Genomic DNA, 18,466 nt, shown 5'->3' with positions numbered 1-18,466 from the left:
ACTCAGATTCTAGATTAGATCTTGCTTTAAAGAGCTTTTTCAATTTCTCTTTTGATTCGGTCATGAGCTTAAATGGCGGATTTCTCAAATAAAAGTAAAATCCAAACAATAATACGGGATGAAGGTTATACCAAACTCAATTGACTACGAAGTGATAATCAAGCCACCCAACAGCAGTAAAGAAGTTACCGAGTAATGAATTACTCGGCGAAAGTAAGTAGCGAAAGTCAGAGAGCGTCTAACGTGCTTTTACGCAACGTGAGACTAAACAGAAAGACAGGCAACCCGCGAAAGAGGGCCAGGTGGATAAAGCGCGAAGAAACGGGAGACGGGCTGCTAGGAAACGGGCGACGCAACGGACTGGAAGGAAACGCAGAACAAGCGACGCACAATGAAACGGGAAACAAGAAGGACGGAACGGAAATGTCGGGCGACGCGACGGGAGAACGGCCGGTTAGAGCGGAAGCGTTGAGCGAGTAGCGCGAAACAAAACGGAAAGACGACAGAAGGAAGGGGCGGGAGACGAACTAAACAGCGAGCAGGGAGGTCGGGAAGTACTATGCTAGCAGACCAAAGCAACAAACTCAACCAAACAAACTAGCCGTAACTCCAGAACAAACTGAAGTCAGACCCTAGGAACGAGGAGAGATGCTACTGCAAGAAACAAACTCGAACAAGTCATTATGGGGCTTAATATATACAAATAACGAACTAAATTACGGCAAATCAGTAGTATACTAATTAGATGAAAAGAGCAAGAAATTTACTAGCCGTAACGAGAATAAACTTAGGTCTCACCTTAGCAAATATTAAAACCTAAACAACCGATCAGCATACCAACAATATTAAACAAACTACAGCAAATTTTAAAAAATATGCAGCGTTTTTGTAGTCTATGAAAGCTGGAAAAGTTAATAAACAATCTAGCCGTAACTCCAGGGTAAACTTGAGTCACACCCTAGAAAGCAAAAACCCAAAACAACTAAAAATCATACAGTTACACGCAAACATACAGTGGTAAAAATCAATATACTACAACAGGGGTGCTAGTAAATTAGTAAGTTGAAAAAGTCCAGAAACCAACTAGCCGTAACTCTAGAACAAACTTAAGTCACACCATAGCAAGCAACAAGACCAAAGCAACAAACCAGCATACTAGCTTAATCAACATACTGCAACAAATCACAACATACTTCATCATATATGACGACATACTACATCGAAATCCGGAACAGAAGACGGAGAAAACGAAAAGCAAAGTTTAGGGAGAGCGGCGTTATTGAAAAAGACGGAACACGGACAATTGACGAGTGAAAGAACAAAAAGGACGCGTACGAAACGGTACTTAAACGAGCGACGAAACAAAATACTGGGATTTCGATAATCTTTTTGTAGGCCGGAGGTTGTGAATTTTTCACAGATTTTCTGTGTGTTTTGACTTTCACTCAATTGACGACCCTTCTAGTTGAAAAATCAAAGTTTTGACAAATTTGTCAAAATTTTATGCTATTGTCCAATTTTATCAAGTTTTGATCAATTGCAAGTTTTGCAAATTCTTGATTACGGAACCGTAATTCAGTAAACTGGACGGTTTTAGGCGTGAAAATACGGTTTATCTATATTTGGTATTGATTTTCCAAAGTTTTTAGAATTGCATCAAAATTGACCAAAAATTTTCAAAAATGAACAGTTTATCGTAATGTCTTCTCGATTTTCTCTGTATCAGAGGTAATTCTTTGATATATGATCCGACTTAATCATTTTTTACAAATTTTTGACAATTCGACAAAAAAGTTTTCAAAATCGATGTTTTTCGTCTCAAAAATTGTGCTTGTGTGGGGTTATCGGTGACCTTTACAGATATTGCCTATATTTAGTACACCTTAAAAATATATTAAAAATCAGGGGTTGGTTTTGCCGTCTAAACTCAAAAAATTTTACAGCAAAAAGAAAACTAATATATTGTTTTGGTTCTGTCTTACAGATAGAGTCGTTTATTCGGATTATCTGCAATCCTCTTTGTTGCCTCTTCTGCCAACTCATGTCTCTTTACGGCCAGCAACAGATTTGAGGCATCCACAAGCAGATACACCAGACACAAGAAAGCTTCAAAGATTAGTGGGGCAGACCAAATGCAGATCAGGAAAACTCTATTTGAATCGAATTACTGATATTTTGTTAATATTTTGTAATGCTTAGCGAGAAAACAATTTAGGAGCTCACTTGCGTAGCACAGACAGAGAAGTGTAACTAAAAGCAGAAAGATATATGAGCTACTCTTTCTGTATAATATTGCAATAACTAATGACATAACATGGAAGGCTTTAACTCTTTAAAGCCACGGTTCGTTAAGAATATCAAGTTCTCAAAATGACTCCCAAATAGAAGCGTTGGCAATATCTTCCAGTATCCAATAAAAAGAATTGTTTATAGCTGACGTATTGAAAAGATTTGTGATCAACTCGTTGAAGTCACCAGCGAAATCTATAGCTTCCTTATCAATAAGTTTATCACAACAATTAGGCTGAACCTGGGAAGCCGGTAGCGGCATCAAAAGGTAGCTGTAGATCTTCGAAATAACAGTCTACCGAACAGTTGCAATCCATAATAGCGTATAAAGCAACGTTTTATCGACAAAGCAACTTAGCATCACGCATTAGTATCGGCACGATCATAGCAACAAGAGAGAGTTTAGACGACAAGGTTTTTTTGATGCTCTTTTACTGGTTTTTTGTCTGATGTTATTGACGTTAGAATCGGTTCATATTCGATCAACAATTGTCTAAAGAATCTGAAAATATTAAGCCAAAAACCATCTTAATCCGTACATATTGTGGTTATATTTACTTAAAATTAGGTTATACGAAATTTTTTCAAACTTTATACGTAAATTGGACGCAATTCTATACGTAATTTAAATAGTCGATTCTGATTGGTTGATATATTTCTCGCTTACTTATTTACTCTGTAACAAAAATTTCTAGAAAATCTTCCATCAACTGAGGAGATATTGTTAAAATGTGTTATTCTAACTAACCTCAGCTGTCGTGATTCAAAAACCAAAGAGAAGGCTGAAAAAGATCTTTTGTGTTCAAGTTTGACAAAAAACACCAAACAACGAACATTTTGCCCCCCTCCCTCCCATTTTTTCTATGCCACCAATTAGAATTTATGTGTTGTTATATACCACGTTGCAATGTGAACATTAATTTTTGTTCTTAGGTTCTTCGGATCTTTTCCGTTTGTGCCCCCCCCCCCCCCCCCTCAGCTTAGTGGGCGAATTTCATTTGCACCCCCCATACGCACGTGCAATATTTTTACATAATGATTTACCATGTAATGACACGTTACTCTGTAATTGGGGGAGCATAACGTACTGGGGGTGGGGGGGGGGGGGGGGGGCACAAACAGAAAAGATCCGGTTCTTCTTTGAGTTAATTTAGGTTTTGGCGGTTGCTGTTGATTTGTTGCTAGATTTTGCTGCAGTAATTCTCGAAACTGATGCGTCATCGACGAAACAGAGTGGGATAATAGGATAATACCAACCGCCAGCTGATTTGTCGAAAGATTTGTCATTCTCCTCCTCTTTAGAGCTCTTTCGACTCCTGTTGTCAGTGCCATGTGCCATAATGTCCAAGTGTCTCATGCCTCCATCTGCACCTTCTTCGGAAGCCATTTTATAACAATGTCACTTCAAGCTGGTATCTTGATAACGCTCCACTTTAGAACTCCACCTTTGATAATTATTTCCTAGGGATATGCGGGTCTCAACCATTATAGCCCACCCAGCTTAGTGGGCATAGGAAGAGATTTTTCCGATTATAGACCCCCATGAAATTGTAGCCCCCATTATGGTGTATTTACCATGATTGGGGGGAGGGGGCTATAGATAATCTGACCACTGAGCTGGGGAGGTGGGGTGCTTTCATGAAAATATCCTTTAACGGATTGTTTTTGATTGTGAACAGTCATGGCTAGTCAATATGGCCAGTAAATAAGAAATGAACGCCTATATCAGCATTGAAAATCGGCGTCTTTCCCATTATAGCCCCCCCCCCTCCCAAGAAATTATACCCCCTTTTGGTATAATTACCATGATTGGGGGGCTGTATGTTATTTGACCACTAAGCTGGCAATACGAAGAGAGTGTTAAGGGATATAATATTGCACATACACCACGTGCAATATTATGTTATCGGCGTCTGACAATAGAGAGAGTCCTCTGTGTTATTGATAACTGTGAACATTTCTTGTCGGTGAATGATCAATTTTCACTGCTGATAGTATGGCAAATGAGGTTAGTACGCGTGGATCTCTTTTTCAGAACTTTGAATTATAGGTAACATGATTGTGCTTGAAGCCCTTGAGAACTTCTGGCGTTTATCCAGAATAACGTAGCCTTTACTGATATAGGCCAGAATTTCGAAGTGACTTCATCAGGAAACACGTAAGTTTGCTTGAAACACGCTCATTGCAAGCTTTAAATGATGGAACTTTTTAAATCTTGCATTGCATATAGGAAAATCTGGCAATGTAGAATCTGATACTGCATTGGGATGACATCTAAAAAAACTGCACGTGTTGTTTACTTTGTTTACATTTGGAACCACTAGGCGATTGTCGATAAATACCAGAAGTTCTAAGTGCCTTCAAGCAGAGAATAAACTCGGGGATGTCAGTGCAGAATAGACCTATTGACGTTATATAACTCGATCGCAATCGAAGGCAGTATAAAATATCATGCTTCATACACGTGCAATATTTATGCGTATAATGAATCCGAACTGTCCCAATTGATCTTGGCGTGAAAAGAGTGATTATTTGAATGCCCGTACAATTTGCAATACCTGTTGTTCGTTTTGGAAAATTAAAGGGCCTTTCCTATTATGCACCCCCCCCCCCCCCCCCCAATTAGACTAGTGCCCCATTAAAGATTAGTGATCTCCTCGATCATGGTAAGCTAACCATATGAGGTCTATAGTTTCGTAATTCCGTGGGGGTGGCTCCGATGGGAAAGATCCTAAGCTTGTTTACAGAATTTCATCTATCTGTTCTCGCTCCTCATTAGTGAATATAAGGATCTATTCTGTTTACTCACTCAGTATTGCCGAAGTAAAATTTGCACTACACAAAAGTAAACGCACAAAATGTAGTTTTAAATGGTCAACTGCCCGTTTCAGAAATCAATTTTAGTCGAGATAACTTTGGTCGTTTCTTTTGATTTTTATATCAATCGAAGAAGTTTTAAATATCTGTGGTAAACTGACAAACTTACTTACAAAGGAAATCTAGATAGAAATAGGCTATTATTCCATAGGCATCTGTATTTTGAGTCCCACGCGATATCTGTTCAACTTGCCCATAAAGACGCTGAATTAACAATGCAAAATTTTTTTTAAATTGACAAAAGCATGATTAAGTTCAACAGATTTTAAGTGGATCTAAAATTACTGCAGATTACAGAAAACTGGTCAATTTCTCGCTGGATTTTCTATGTACGTAGGATCGCCAGTGTTTATGAATACAGATTTACTAAATTTCTAATGATTATGCATCGATTATAAAAAAGGAACGGCCAAAATTATGTTGACTAAAATGGACTTCAAAAACATACAATTTACTAAGTAAAATGCATTTTGCTCATTTGGCAAACGGTAAATGACGTATATTTAGACAAAAATTGGATCTTTTCCGTTGCCCCCCCACCAGCTTAGTAGGTGCATATTGCTTGCACGTGCAGTATTGTTGATACAATGACTTACTATGTCAAGGCACGTGCTCTAGCTGGGGGCTGTATAAACTATTGGAGGCACAAACGGAAAATATGCCCCACTTTTAGAAAAATTATTGTTTTTCCGGGTTTTTCCCATTATAGCCCCCCATGAAATTAACTCCCCCATTATGGTATAATTACCATGTTTGGGGGGCTATAGGTTATCTGACCACTAAGCTGGGGGGCTATAATGGGAAAGACCCGTTTTTTCTACTAGGCTCAAAATGTTTGACAGACAGCAGTGCCGTAAATCATCTATATTCTATAAAAACTTGGAGAAAAACTGTTTTTCATCAAACAATAATCCAGAATTGAGCTTCAAAATATGCTCAAACAAGATGCTGTAAATTATGAAAATAGCTTTTCATTGCTTGCACGTATTAATGCTATAAAAATGGAAATCAGCATAGCACTCAGATTCATCAATCTTTGTGCTTCATAAATCACGGGGATTTCTCCGCTACTTCCTGTACATTAATGCGTCCTTGCATAGTAAGTTATCAAGTGTTAATTCTACATGTGCTCTCCTAGAGGGGAAGTGATAACCCGTACTTAGCGCCAAGTGAATATCAGTACTGGTCTAATTCCAAGTCTAGGTATCAGTACTGAGTCAGAGCTATGATCATAACACATTTAAAACTTGTCAGACTTGGCCAAGACTTGGCAAGTCTTAATCCAAGTCTTGGCCAAGACGTGCAAGTCTAAATGCAAGTCTTGGGTCAAGACTTGGCAAGTCTTAATCAGAGTCTTGGCAGGCAAAAAATCCTAAAAGATAAAAAAAAAACCCAAAAAAAACTTCAAAAAAAGCCGGAAAAACGCCTAAAAATGGCCGACGAAACGTCGAAAATAGTCGAAAAAATGTCAAAAATAGTATAGGAAAACACCGCCTGAAAATTTCTTGTCTAAAAAAAACGTGAAATATAGTAAAAAAAAAAGAAGTCAAAAACAGCCAGGAAAACGCCATAAAATGGCTAAAGAAACGTCGAAAATATCCAAAAAAAGCGTCAAAAATAGGCGGGAAAACGCCTAAAGCTGGCCAAAGAAACGTCAAGAATGGCCTCGGTTGGAAACGTTCGACATTTGGTGTATCTGAAAAGAACAAAAATGTGGTGATTTTGGCTATTTTTGGGGCTGGAACGGCTAAAAAATGGCTGAAACTGCCCAAACGGCCCAGAACACCTGAAATACCCTAAATTTGTGCTGAACAGACCCCCCTCCCTCGGAGTGCTAACATACAATTTGGTATGTCCTCGGCATCATTTTATAACACCCCGGGGAAAATGACCAAAAATTAATGCGAAAGTCGTTGCAAAAATTTTTGGAATTCGAATTTTTTACTCGAAATTTTTTGAAAAGTTGCTCTTGACTTGTGAATCAAATTGCAAGTATTACTCAAGTCTTGGCCAAGACTTGTCAGACTTGTAAGACTTGTTTTAAGACTTGCCCATTTCTGAAAAACGAAATAGAAATAAGGCTTAGATTTAGACTTGCCCAGTACTGATATAGACTAGGCAGTCGGTACTGGAAGTGATTCAGATAAGAGTTAGTTAATACTATTTAATCCATTTTGACAACAAAAAGTTAGCACATGGTTGCGTGCGATCAAAGCACTTTTGGTGGGCACCTTCTCACCATCGTTAACTTTCGTTATATATTTCTGTGCGGTGTTTATTTTTATGCATAACTAGCTTATGTATAAGTAGTAGTAATTACCAGTTATAAGCTAAAAAAAAGTATGACATTATTCTGCAACGAATTATTTTTGGGATATGCGTAACTCTAAGACATCAATATAATCATAATGAAGAAAACTGCACACAGAGAAACTTGAAATATTCTGGAGATGCAGTGCTTCAGAAGTGAATTAAAATTTTACTCTTGAAATGCTCTGGTTCAGAGCTGAATTTCTCTCAGACTGAAGTCCAAGTCCGGGGGCCTACCTAGAACTCAGTGGTCGTGTATCCCTCCCATCTTTATTACATATCATTATGGGGGCAATTATGATTCGATTGCGTTCATCGAGAAGAGTTTTTCTTAATCAAATTAATGAATAATATTATTTGGATAGAACAAAGTTAATTTACCCTGTGCTTTCTGAAATTGAAGATTTTTTGTTTCTCTTTTCAATGTGATGTAACAAATATCTGTATTATGAAAACGATTTTTGTTGGCTCAAAATGAGAAAATAAATCTGCTGTCTTGAAAAAACAAATTGACAAGAAAATAAACTGCGGCAATTGGATTTTATAGCTAAACTAAGTAAATATTGAGGAAAAGGTAAAAGTACAAATTATGACCATTCATTTGGCGTTTTTGTCGCAAACAGAACCATCATAAACAGAATCACCAAAAGCATCATCACAAACAGAAGAAACGGCATAAAAAACGGAGAGTTAAACCAAAAAAGCGCCACAAACGTCACAAAGGGAGGAAGCTGCATAACAGAAGACATCGTAAAGTACATGTTTTATGAAAATTGATAATTAATTGAACAAATAGCTGAGTAAACTTCCCATTTATCACTGAATCGTTTACATGTTTGTTGTTCCGACCCACTTGTCGGGGAGGAAGAACTCTATACTCAAATGGTTTTTTTTGTTCAGACAATTTTGGCCGATCGATATATTCATCGTAGAGAGCTGAGACTGGTATCATTAGAAAGCTCGTCCAGCGTAGAATATGGAATTAAAAAGGTTTTTTTGATTTTCGTTTTTACAGGGTGTTATCGAGGTTTAAACTTTTGAGAAAAGTAGAGTGAATTCCGTTGTTTTTATTCACATTTTCGGTAATTTTTGACAAAATTTTTACCAATTTTGCTAGAACTTGTTAATATTTTTAAAAACAGTGTGATTTGTGTTGCCGTTAAGCATAGAGAAGGCTTGCCAATTTCTTTTATCCGAGTTTTTTGGTTAATATTTCCGCTAATTTATTCGAATTTGAGCATTTTTTATATCAGAAAAAGGTTCGAAATAAGCTTCTGTTTCCTAATTCGTTTAAAATAACAGGAAGTAGAGACCTAGCAACTACTTCCGATTTTTTTGAAAAGTCCAAAAATATAGTTGTACTTTCACTTCCTATATGGGTTTTCTGGAAATAAATTATTGCCGGTTTTTCGAAAAATGAAACTGATAATTATACAAAATGCACGATTTATTTGTCGTTTATTGAAATATTTCAATTTCTAATTGCTCTATTTTGCAGACATAAAGAACACTTATATGTTTTTGTTGGGTTATGAGAAAAATCAGGGCTAGGTTTGAAAGCTTTGAACTCATCGTGGATTCTTACTACCAATACTTATTCGGATTATATGGAGCGCGGTCTTTTTCAAAATCTTTTCGCAGTTTTGTTCTTTTTAGGTTGATTACTTTTAGAAATTATGTAAAGTTACGGCCAGATAAATGAGTTATCTTATTTAGAACAAAATAACGCCATATGGAAATAGAGTTTGTCTTCAGAAAAAAGCTCATAATTTTTATGGCTTTAACAACGTATTTTTGTAAACGTTAAATGATTTCTTTTTGTTTTGGGTTAAATTGTGATTCTCTTTTAAAGCCTCAGGACTACGTATGTATAATTTAAGATTCAATTGGGTTCCTAAAAAGCAGCAAGTGAGCCTATGCAATCCCTTCAGTTGTAATCTAATGACTCTTATGACTTTGAAAATTTTCTTTTCATGAGAATGCTAGCAAAGTTTTGATATTTGTCATTTTTTATTCTTTTTTCGTGCACATAAAACTTAGTCAAAATATACTCAGGGCAAAATGTATTCCGAATGAGGAAAAAAATACTCTTTATATTTATTTTTTATTCAATTAAAGTTTTTTGGCTTACTTACAATAAAGTTTCATAAATTTTTTTTGTAATTTTGCAAATTTTCTGTATTTGAGGATGATATTAATTTCCTTTTCAAATAATCATATTAAATATAGCTCCAATTAGCATTAAAAGAATGCTCAAAATAAACATTTTTAATGACTAACGTTAATAGCTGATAATTTAACGGTTTGAAGCCTTTCTCTAACGTAACTCATTCGATTTTTGTCTTTGCCTGTAATTGTGTTGTTTTCGCTTTCGTACGTCACAATCTTGTCACTTAAATGCCCTAATTGCTTCTGAAGATTTTTAAATAAACCAACCTTTTTACTGATCTGGGATTAGAGCTAAAAGTTTTAATGAACTTCAAATAATTTTTTTTGAGAAAAATAATTCGTACTTCCCAATTTTAGCATATTTTCCTGTGTTTGGAGTTGTTTTTTGTTCTCCTTTCAACTTATCACATTAACAATGGTTCAAACTTGCATTGAAAGAACGCTCAAAAATGCCTCTTTAAAAACTTCAGCAAATCGCCTATAGTTTTAACGGCTTTTTAAATTTTATTAGGATTTTTCGTTTTTGCCTCTGAAGGTTGTTCTTTTGTTGTCGTTTGGCATATTTTTAACAATCGAAAGCCTTAGTTGCCTCCAAAATTGCCTAATTAAATCTATTTCCTGATTTCGATTAATAGCTAACGGTTTTAAAGACTTTCTTTTACTTTTTTCAAGGAAAACAATTTGTTTAACCATTTTTTTCTCATTGTTGTCAAGCAGTGACAAAGCCTTATTTTTGACAGAGTTCATCAATTTTCTGATGCTTTTAACAGTTTTTGTTGCTGTTGGTTATGTTTAGTTTAACAAATGTCAATAGAGCTTATTATTGTGTTTTCATAAGTTCGTTAGTTTTCGGTTCAGTTCATTATTTTTGGTTCTTTTTGTTGTCGTCTGCACGAAGACCTTCTAGCTTGACGACTCAGTTTCAATGAGAAGGAATCAAACAACAATAATTAATTGCGTTTGTCCGTTGAACTTTATTAATGGTTTTTATTGTATTATAGATATAATGACTTCAACTCTGGGGCTTCGATAAACTGCCTGTGAAATTTTGATTTCTATCCGTATTTGCTTTTTTCGTCCTCTGATTTAGTGGCAACCAAAACAAGCACAACTGGATTCCCGAGCAGATGCAAACTGATCTGCTTTTGTCTTACTTTGAAAGTTTATGGTTTGTTTGATAAGTCGAAAGTATTTCTTTTGAAAAAGTCAGGGAATTTTTGAGCTTTTTCACTTTTGTTTTATTTTTTTTTTCAGTTTTATAGCTTTGTTTCTGTAACGACAGGTCGCATCTTTTTTCTAGTTAACCATATTACAATCTTTATAATGGCTTCATTTTAAAGTAATGGTTTCTTGGCTTTGGTACTAGGCATTTTCATAAGAAAATTGTGATTGTTGTGAATGTGATTTGATCATTCTGAGTTTTTTTTCCTTTCCACATTATCGCACTAATCAGGGGCCCAATTGTTGCTAAGAAACGGGTAAAATTATCGGTGTGCAATATTCTGTTTGAAGAGCCTGTGGTTTCAACGGTTGCTGCACCGCGTTCTTGTTAAATTCAATTGTTCTGTGTTTCGTCTTTGCTGTCATTTTTGCAGTCATCGGACATATTACAGACAACGACAAGTCTCAATTGCTTGCTTTAACGCATAAATTAACCTTCTTAAAGAGCCGAGTTTATACGAAGTGGCGTCAATCGATGTGAAACTATTTGTTTGCAAAAAGAGAAACGTATTTTTGAACTGCGTCCTTTTTGCTCTTTTTTGTCGGCATGTCACTGAGTCGGATTTTTGAGAGCTCATATTTTTTCCAATGAGCATCCAGGAATTACAATTTGATGTGTTTAGATCGGGTTGTATCGGATTCCTTTTTTGTTATTTTCTTTTTTTAAATGTAGTCATCGAGTTTTGGTCGTATTTAATGTCTGCTATTATCTGTTTTTGTATGTGTGTTGTTCAGTACTCTCATTGACGGCAAGTCTCAATTGTTCTCTGATCCAGCATTAATTTTCGTTTTTTTTTGTTTGTTGAAAGATATGTGATTTTTTGAACCTTGTCTTTCTCTTCCTCTTTTGGTAGACTATTAACTCAAAACGTGGGTGGACGGGGTCGGAACATCATGTGCCAACGAACATTACCGAGCCTCCTTGTTATTTTAATGATCATTGTCGTTATCTGTACGGAGCTTGCAGAAACTAAGGCGAAAAGCGCTCTGATAATTGGAGCTTTTGTCCCTTTGAAATGTAGACATTTGCTAAGTTTCAAGAAGGTGTTATTGCTAAGTATCTCTATAAACTGCTTCCAGGCATCTCTTTGACTCGGCTTTTTTAAAGCCAATTGATCACCTGTCAGATCTGAGTAAAGTGTTTGTATTGAAGCATTATATTAACATGTCCTCAGATTCTGAATACCAATTTATTGTTTACACCTCTGTAGGGGGGACGAACTATGCTGAAATAATTTTCCGGTCAACTTGGTTTTCCGTTAAAAAATGGAATCTAACCAACCACTTTATTGTTTCAATTAAAAACGGCACGGAGCACCTAAATCTATTGATTCGAACATTCGCTAAATTTCTCAATATTTAAATATTTACCATTCTGTTATTTTGGTAAAATCTGCTAAATTTTCTCACGTAAATTTTTCAGAACCCACTCAAATTGTCGTTATGAACTTTTTGGGGGTTAACTGAACCTCTATTATTTGACGCTGTAATTTATAACTGCAGTCTGAAAGATTATGGATCCAATTCAAAAGAGTTTATCATAACTTTGTTCAAAATTTCATAATTTTACACACTGAAGTCAACATTTGAAACGATAACGTATTTGAAACTATCAGTGAGGCAGTTACAGGTCTCCTTCTGAGTTTCTACAACTAACAAGGAGGTTCGGTAATGTGCGATTGCACATAAATTTCCGAATCCGCTCATCCACAATTTTGGCATAATTGTTTACCAAATGAAGAACAGATAGAAAAACCAAAAAGTTATTTTTGGGAATCCCAAAAAACCCAAAAATAAACCCAAAAAACCCCCCAAAAAACGCAGTAATTTTCAAAAAAATGGTGTATGAACAAAAAAGATAGCCTTCAAAGCAAATTATTCAGTGGAGTAAAAAACGATGCACTAGATTGATGAGATATGCCAATACTAAGAAAGCGAGTGAAGACGAACAGCAAAATCAAACAACAACAAACATTAATTACATCAAAAATTTATGTCCGTTTTAAAAAATAAAACTTAATAACAAGTCAACATACCATCAGATAAAACTGAAACTCAACAAAATAACTTATAAATCACCAGAAAAGATATGGGACCAGTCCATAAGAAGTTTTGGTAACAATTAGAGAAAAAGAACAAAAACAGTAAAGTCAAAAACTTCGCTAATTTTTTTTAAACATTTAACGTCAAAGTAATGAAAAATCATTTTAAAAAACAAGTAAAATATCCCAAAGTTTAACCATTACAAATGCTTCTATAGAAGGGCATCAAGACCTGTCCCTATCCAATTTTTAATGCGGCTTAAAAGAACAACAAAAAGACCACAAACAAATTCAATTAGAACCTGCCAGAAAACGCTGTCGAAGACGTAAAGCCATATTTTGGCCCCCATAATATGTTCGATTGCGCTTTCTTCAGATTCTGATAATGCATTATGTGGCCTTTCATTAATGAGACTAGGTAACAAGTAGACAAAAAATAAAAAAGGACAAAAGTAATTAAAACTTTTGATTTTTTTCGAAACAAAATTACTTCCAAAGTCATGAAAGCCGTTAAGTAGCAAATGAAATTGATAAATAGGTTCATTTGTTTGTCCGAAGGAAGCTCTTCAGAACTGCAATTGTCCAGTTATGTCTTGCAGCTACCAAACGAACGTCAATTATGACAAAAATAAATAAATTTAATTTTTTCTGTGAAAAACCGGTATCGAAGCCAGTAGGGTCATAATGAGTTCTTTCAAAAAGTTAGAATTAATAAATAGGTTTATTTGTTCGTCCGAAGGAAGCTCTTGAGAACTGAAATTGTCCAGTTATGTCTTGCAGCTACCAAACGAACTTCAATTATAACAAAAATTAAATTAATTTAATTTTTTCTATGAAAAACCGGCATCGAAGCCAGTAGGGTCATAATGAATTCTTTCAAAAAGTTAAAACTTGTTACACCAATCGCTTCCTTTGAGGCCGATAATTTCATACTTGTCCAGTAATTAACAAGACTAGGTAACAAAAACACAATAAAAAGAACAAAGTTGCGAAATTTAAATTTTTATTTTGGAAAACAATTGTTTTCAAAGTCTTGAAAGCCATCAGCTATCTACTAGTATCAGAATATTTGCTCATTTTTCCAAAAAATTTCAATGAAATCTGTCATTATACAAGAAATTTCGTACGACTAATAAGACAAAGTAAAAACAACAGTTAAAGACAAAATTAAAAAGTTCAATTGACCTCTTCAGGAAAGAAGTGTCGAAGCTGTCAAAGCTATAACCTATATCTTTCAGAAATTTGATATGTTTAATTGTGATTTTTTAACGCCAATAATGTGATTTGAGAACTGTAAGTAATGTGATAATGTGACAAAACTAGAAAACGTGAAAAACTCGCAATTATCTAAAAATGAAAAAATCTGAAATTTAGTAGTATCAAAGCCAGAAGTCAATAACTTAAGGCTCAAAACCGCAATGACGATAAATTTTTTAAAATCAGTAGAAAGGAGAAGCATTCTTTCTTTGCTGACACTAAGCTACAAGTTGACCAAATTAAAAAAGAAATAGAGGAAAAGTTCCTTAAGCCACTATTTATTTAAAAATCAAATATTCTTAAAAGTCAAAACAACCATAAGCTTTCAAGTTAAACAAACACTAAATGCAATAACGTAGAGCTGCTGAGAAAGCCAATTGGACCTATCACTCCTGAGCTTTGATTAAATATGTTCTGTTATTTAATTAAAACAAAAAAAATCAATTTTTTTTTTAAAAAAAAAGACAGCCTGATTACAATCCCAGTTCTTTTTGGATTTTAACATTCCAAGATTAGTCCAAAACTAGCCCTGCTAATGTTTTTTGTCTATTAGAAACAGTTAATTTTATGAATGTTATAGATATAGATAATTTGTTAGTTAAAACCTCAAAAACAAATTCTGCGTTTTTGATAATCAACGAGTAAAGTTAGCAAAAAACGGCAAAGTTCTAATTACAGAGGACTCTCAACAGAACATGAAGTAAGAATAGCCCGCGTTAAGTCTTCAAAGATTGTATTATTGTTGTGTGGGAGTGTACTGCCGTTAAATTTAATCAAAGTGGACTAAAGAAGCTTATTACGTGCTGTTTTTGATGAAAAAGGCTGAATTTTGTAATATTTAGCCCAAATTTTTGACAAAATTAAATCAAAATGTTCAACAATACGTTTTTGTCTTTGAAAACAAAATCAACAACACTATTCTTAAAAACTTTAACAAATTTTTGCAAAAGTGACGAAAATTTAGGCAAAAATTCCGGAAAATGTGAATAAAAGCAACGGAATTCACTCTACTTTTCTCAGAAGTTTAAACATCGATAACTCCCTGTAAACAAACAAAAATTTAAAAAAGCTTTTTAATTCCATATTCTGCGCCGGACAAGCTTTCTAATGATACCAGTCTTAACTCTCTGCGATTAATATATGGTTCGGCGAAAATTGTCTGAACAAAAAAAACCCATTTGAGTATATAGTTCCTCCTCCCTCAAGGGGGGTCGGAACAAAAAAGATTTAGATTTTGTGTGGTGCAATCTTTTCTCCTGTTCTCATCATTTTCTACATTTGAAGTCCATTCAAAATTCGAACTTGAGTAGTAATTTGATTGAACCACGCTGCAACTGTTATCAGTGAGTTTTAAAGAGTTAGAATTGAAGCTTCTGTCAAAATTAAGCGATTGAAATTGTTTTGTGAGAAAAACATACGATCGGTAGATTATTTTTAGCTTTAAATTAACTTTTCAGCTTTTTAACTTAACTTCTATTTTTTGGGGTTGTATGGTGCTTAGATACCATAGGTTTAGCCGGCCAATGGGTGGCTAATTTTGCTATCACTTCAAAACAATGTTTTCATAAAACTATTCGATTATTTTATTATTTCAGTTTTGGAGCAGTTTTCGTGCCTCTGTTGTTTGTATTTAATTTTCAATTATGCCAGGTCCGATTAACTTTCGGATAAATCATAGACAATGACTGGGGATTATAAAGTTTTGTCTCGAATTTTTTTGTCTTTTTCTTTTTATGATTCAATATAAGTTCCTTGACGCTTTTATTCAGACTGAATCTGCTTTGATTAATGTTATCAGTTAATAACTTAATTTGTTTTTAGGACTATAACATTATATGTTCTCGTAAAAAATTGGGAACTTCTGAAAAGTGAATCTTTTTTGCCTCTCTCGCCGACTTGTAGCTCAGTCTTTTTAACTCAGCTGTGTCAATAAGCCAGCTTTATAATATTTTAAACATTTTTCACACTCATAGTTTTTGATGTAAATGTTCGTTTCTGGCGTATCTTGGGTCATATGTTCTGGTTTGTCAGATCGAATTTACAGATCGAGTCATTATTTTAATCTTTATGTGTTGCAATTGGGTCCTGTCTTCAATAAACTTTCCTAATTCACCATCTTCTTGGATTCATGTTGCAACCATCTCGTCAGTCGCCAATGGCGATTTACTTTGAAAATAAATTGTTGAACGATTAATCGTTACTGCAATTTATAGAGTTTTCAGTTTTTTGCGCATAAAATTTTTTGAGCATTGATGACTTACCTCAATCAGTAGGAAGACTTATGCAAAAACGTATTTATTCTGAAATCAGAAAGCGAAGTCTAACTTAAAACAAAAAGAGAACACCTAACTACAAGCTTACAAAGCAAGATTAGTCGAAAAACCTTAGATTTGGAAAATTGATTTGAGTTTGATAAAATCTGCAAGCTGATATTCATTTTTTGTTGTTTAGAAAAAGCAAGGACTATACTTTAAAATAATGCCTTTCGTTTCTGCTGGAGAAATTGTAATGGCTGGATTTCGTTTTCTTCAGAAGAGTTTTTTATCCATTCTATTTATATCAAAAACTTTGATCTCGTTAGTATGCACGTCCGTCTGTCTTTGAGAACACATGAAGTACGACTAAGGTTCCGGTAACGTTTTTTTAAAGAAATTTTCCTTTTTCTACTTCATTTGGTAGACAAGTAAGCAAAAAATGCGGTTGAGTGTGGTAGAAAATTTTAGCATAAAATTCAGAAAAGTCGCATCATTTAACAGCTTAAGCACTGACAAAAATGGATGGGAATTCATCAGCAAGATGAGAGATCACAACGGAAGTCCGAAAAAAATACATATATTCAGAAATTTGTTTAGCAACCTAATCACTCAAAATATAAAAAACGAAACTCTATTAAATTACTGTTTTTCAATTTTGGGGGAATTTCTCGGATGTCTGATTCCTCCTGACACAGGACAGTTGAAAAAAATATCAGAAGCTGCTTTGAACCAATTATTGTTTTGGTATGTTTCAAAGAAAGAACTCTTAGATGCCATAAAAAAATTAGCCCTTTATGGTCATCGAGACTTCCGAAAATTCCTGCGTGGACCGTACTCGACGGGAGAACTGAAATACGTTCAATTTCGCCAGTTCTTCGAAGATTTTTGAGTTTTTACTATCAATGAAAATATCTGATCATCTACGGAAAACCGGAACTTTGAAAGCAAAACAGCTCGTTTTTTAGACAGTTTTCTCTGCCATTCAAGGTTTTTTTTGTATACAACAGATACTTTTTTAGTCGGATGGACTAAAATCAAATTGTTGCAACTCATTTTCTAGATCTCTGCCTTAATATCTCACAACATGTTTTTAATAAAACCTGAAAAACTGAATCGCTGGAGGGAATCTCTAGTGTTATCAGAACCTTTTTTTCAGCAATCAACAGCAATGTGTTAAACTAAATAACACCCTGTCGAAATGCATATCTATAAAACTTGGAGTGCCCAGTGACACAATATTTGGCCCTAAATTTATTTTAGCATTTCATAAATGACATCCGATCAATTTATAATGAAGACTGTAATATTGTGCAATACGTTGATGACACGATAAAATATGTACTATTAACGAAAATCTTGATATTGCCAAAAACACATTGAGACCAGGAACGCTGATGCCAAAAAGTCATTCCGATTCAAATAGGCTTTAAACGACAAAAATCTGAATACATGATCTTCTGCAATCATCACAACAACTGTACACCTAAGGATGACAAAATTGAAAAATATGGAGTAAATAATCAACGTTTTTAACGGATTCGTATCTAGCCGTTAAACGTGAACCATCCCTAAGTTTCCATGAAGAGGTGAAAACCATCTTAAGAAAAATTGGAGAAAATTTAACACTTATGCTTTGAGCAATAAGGCATCAAAACAAAAGACGGCATTAAGAAAACTTCTTATTTCAAGAATTTATACAAAAAAAGGTTGTAAAGGTCGCACCAATGTTAAATTCGCATCAAAATAAAACAAAGAAAGATTTTAAATTCAGCTGCTTTTTGTAGTTTGATAGATTTTTGGTGATTCGGATTAATTCAGTAATGCAGTATAAATTTTACTGGTTGACAAATTAATGGTTAGTAAACATATGTAAACTCAACCAAAACAAAATAATTTGTGTTCAATTATCAAGTTTTTATCAATTGTCTCACAAAAAATGTATCTATCGATCTTTATAAATATTTTAAATTATTGCTATTCTTGGCAAACAAAAAAAAACTTAAAAACATAATGATGTGTCATCTTCTCGTTACGTTAAAAAATGTT

The 18,466-nt window shown here is 34.5% G+C and overlaps 2 protein-coding genes across 9 annotated transcripts in view; one reads left to right on the top strand and one right to left on the bottom strand.

Annotated features, from left to right (window-relative positions):
* Positions 1-4,747, bottom strand: part of LOC142340883 (uncharacterized) — a 29,773-nt gene extending 25,026 nt beyond the window's left edge. Inside the window, exons 1-3 of one of the 8 annotated variants that reach the window (XM_075391647.1) lie at positions 4,648-4,747; positions 4,140-4,362; positions 3,547-3,750 (exon numbers count right to left, since the gene is read on the bottom strand). In XM_075391647.1, coding sequence (XP_075247762.1) covers positions 3,547-3,676 — 130 coding nt within the window. In that variant the 5' untranslated portion in view covers positions 3,677-3,750; positions 4,140-4,362; positions 4,648-4,747. Of the gene's footprint in view, positions 1-1,982; positions 2,630-3,546; positions 3,767-4,139 lie in introns of those variants that run through there. The other 7 variants (XM_075391648.1, XM_075391643.1, XM_075391649.1 and 4 more) reach the window with 7 other exon arrangements.
* LOC142340884 (phospholipid scramblase 2-like) overlaps positions 4,190-18,466 on the top strand; it is a 102,113-nt gene continuing 87,836 nt past the window's right edge. Inside the window, exon 1 of the mRNA XM_075391653.1 lies at positions 4,190-4,297. Within this exon, the coding sequence (XP_075247768.1) occupies positions 4,286-4,297 (12 nt within the window). The 5' untranslated portion in view covers positions 4,190-4,285. The remainder of the gene's footprint in view (positions 4,298-18,466) is intronic.

This window comes from Convolutriloba macropyga, chromosome 6, assembly GCF_964194025.1.
Source record: "Convolutriloba macropyga chromosome 6, txConMacr16.3, whole genome shotgun sequence".
NCBI classification, from domain to species: Eukaryota; Metazoa; Xenacoelomorpha; order Acoela; family Convolutidae; genus Convolutriloba; species Convolutriloba macropyga.
The sequence above is the reverse complement of the archived record's forward strand: the minus strand, read 5'-3'. Positions and strand labels throughout refer to the sequence as shown.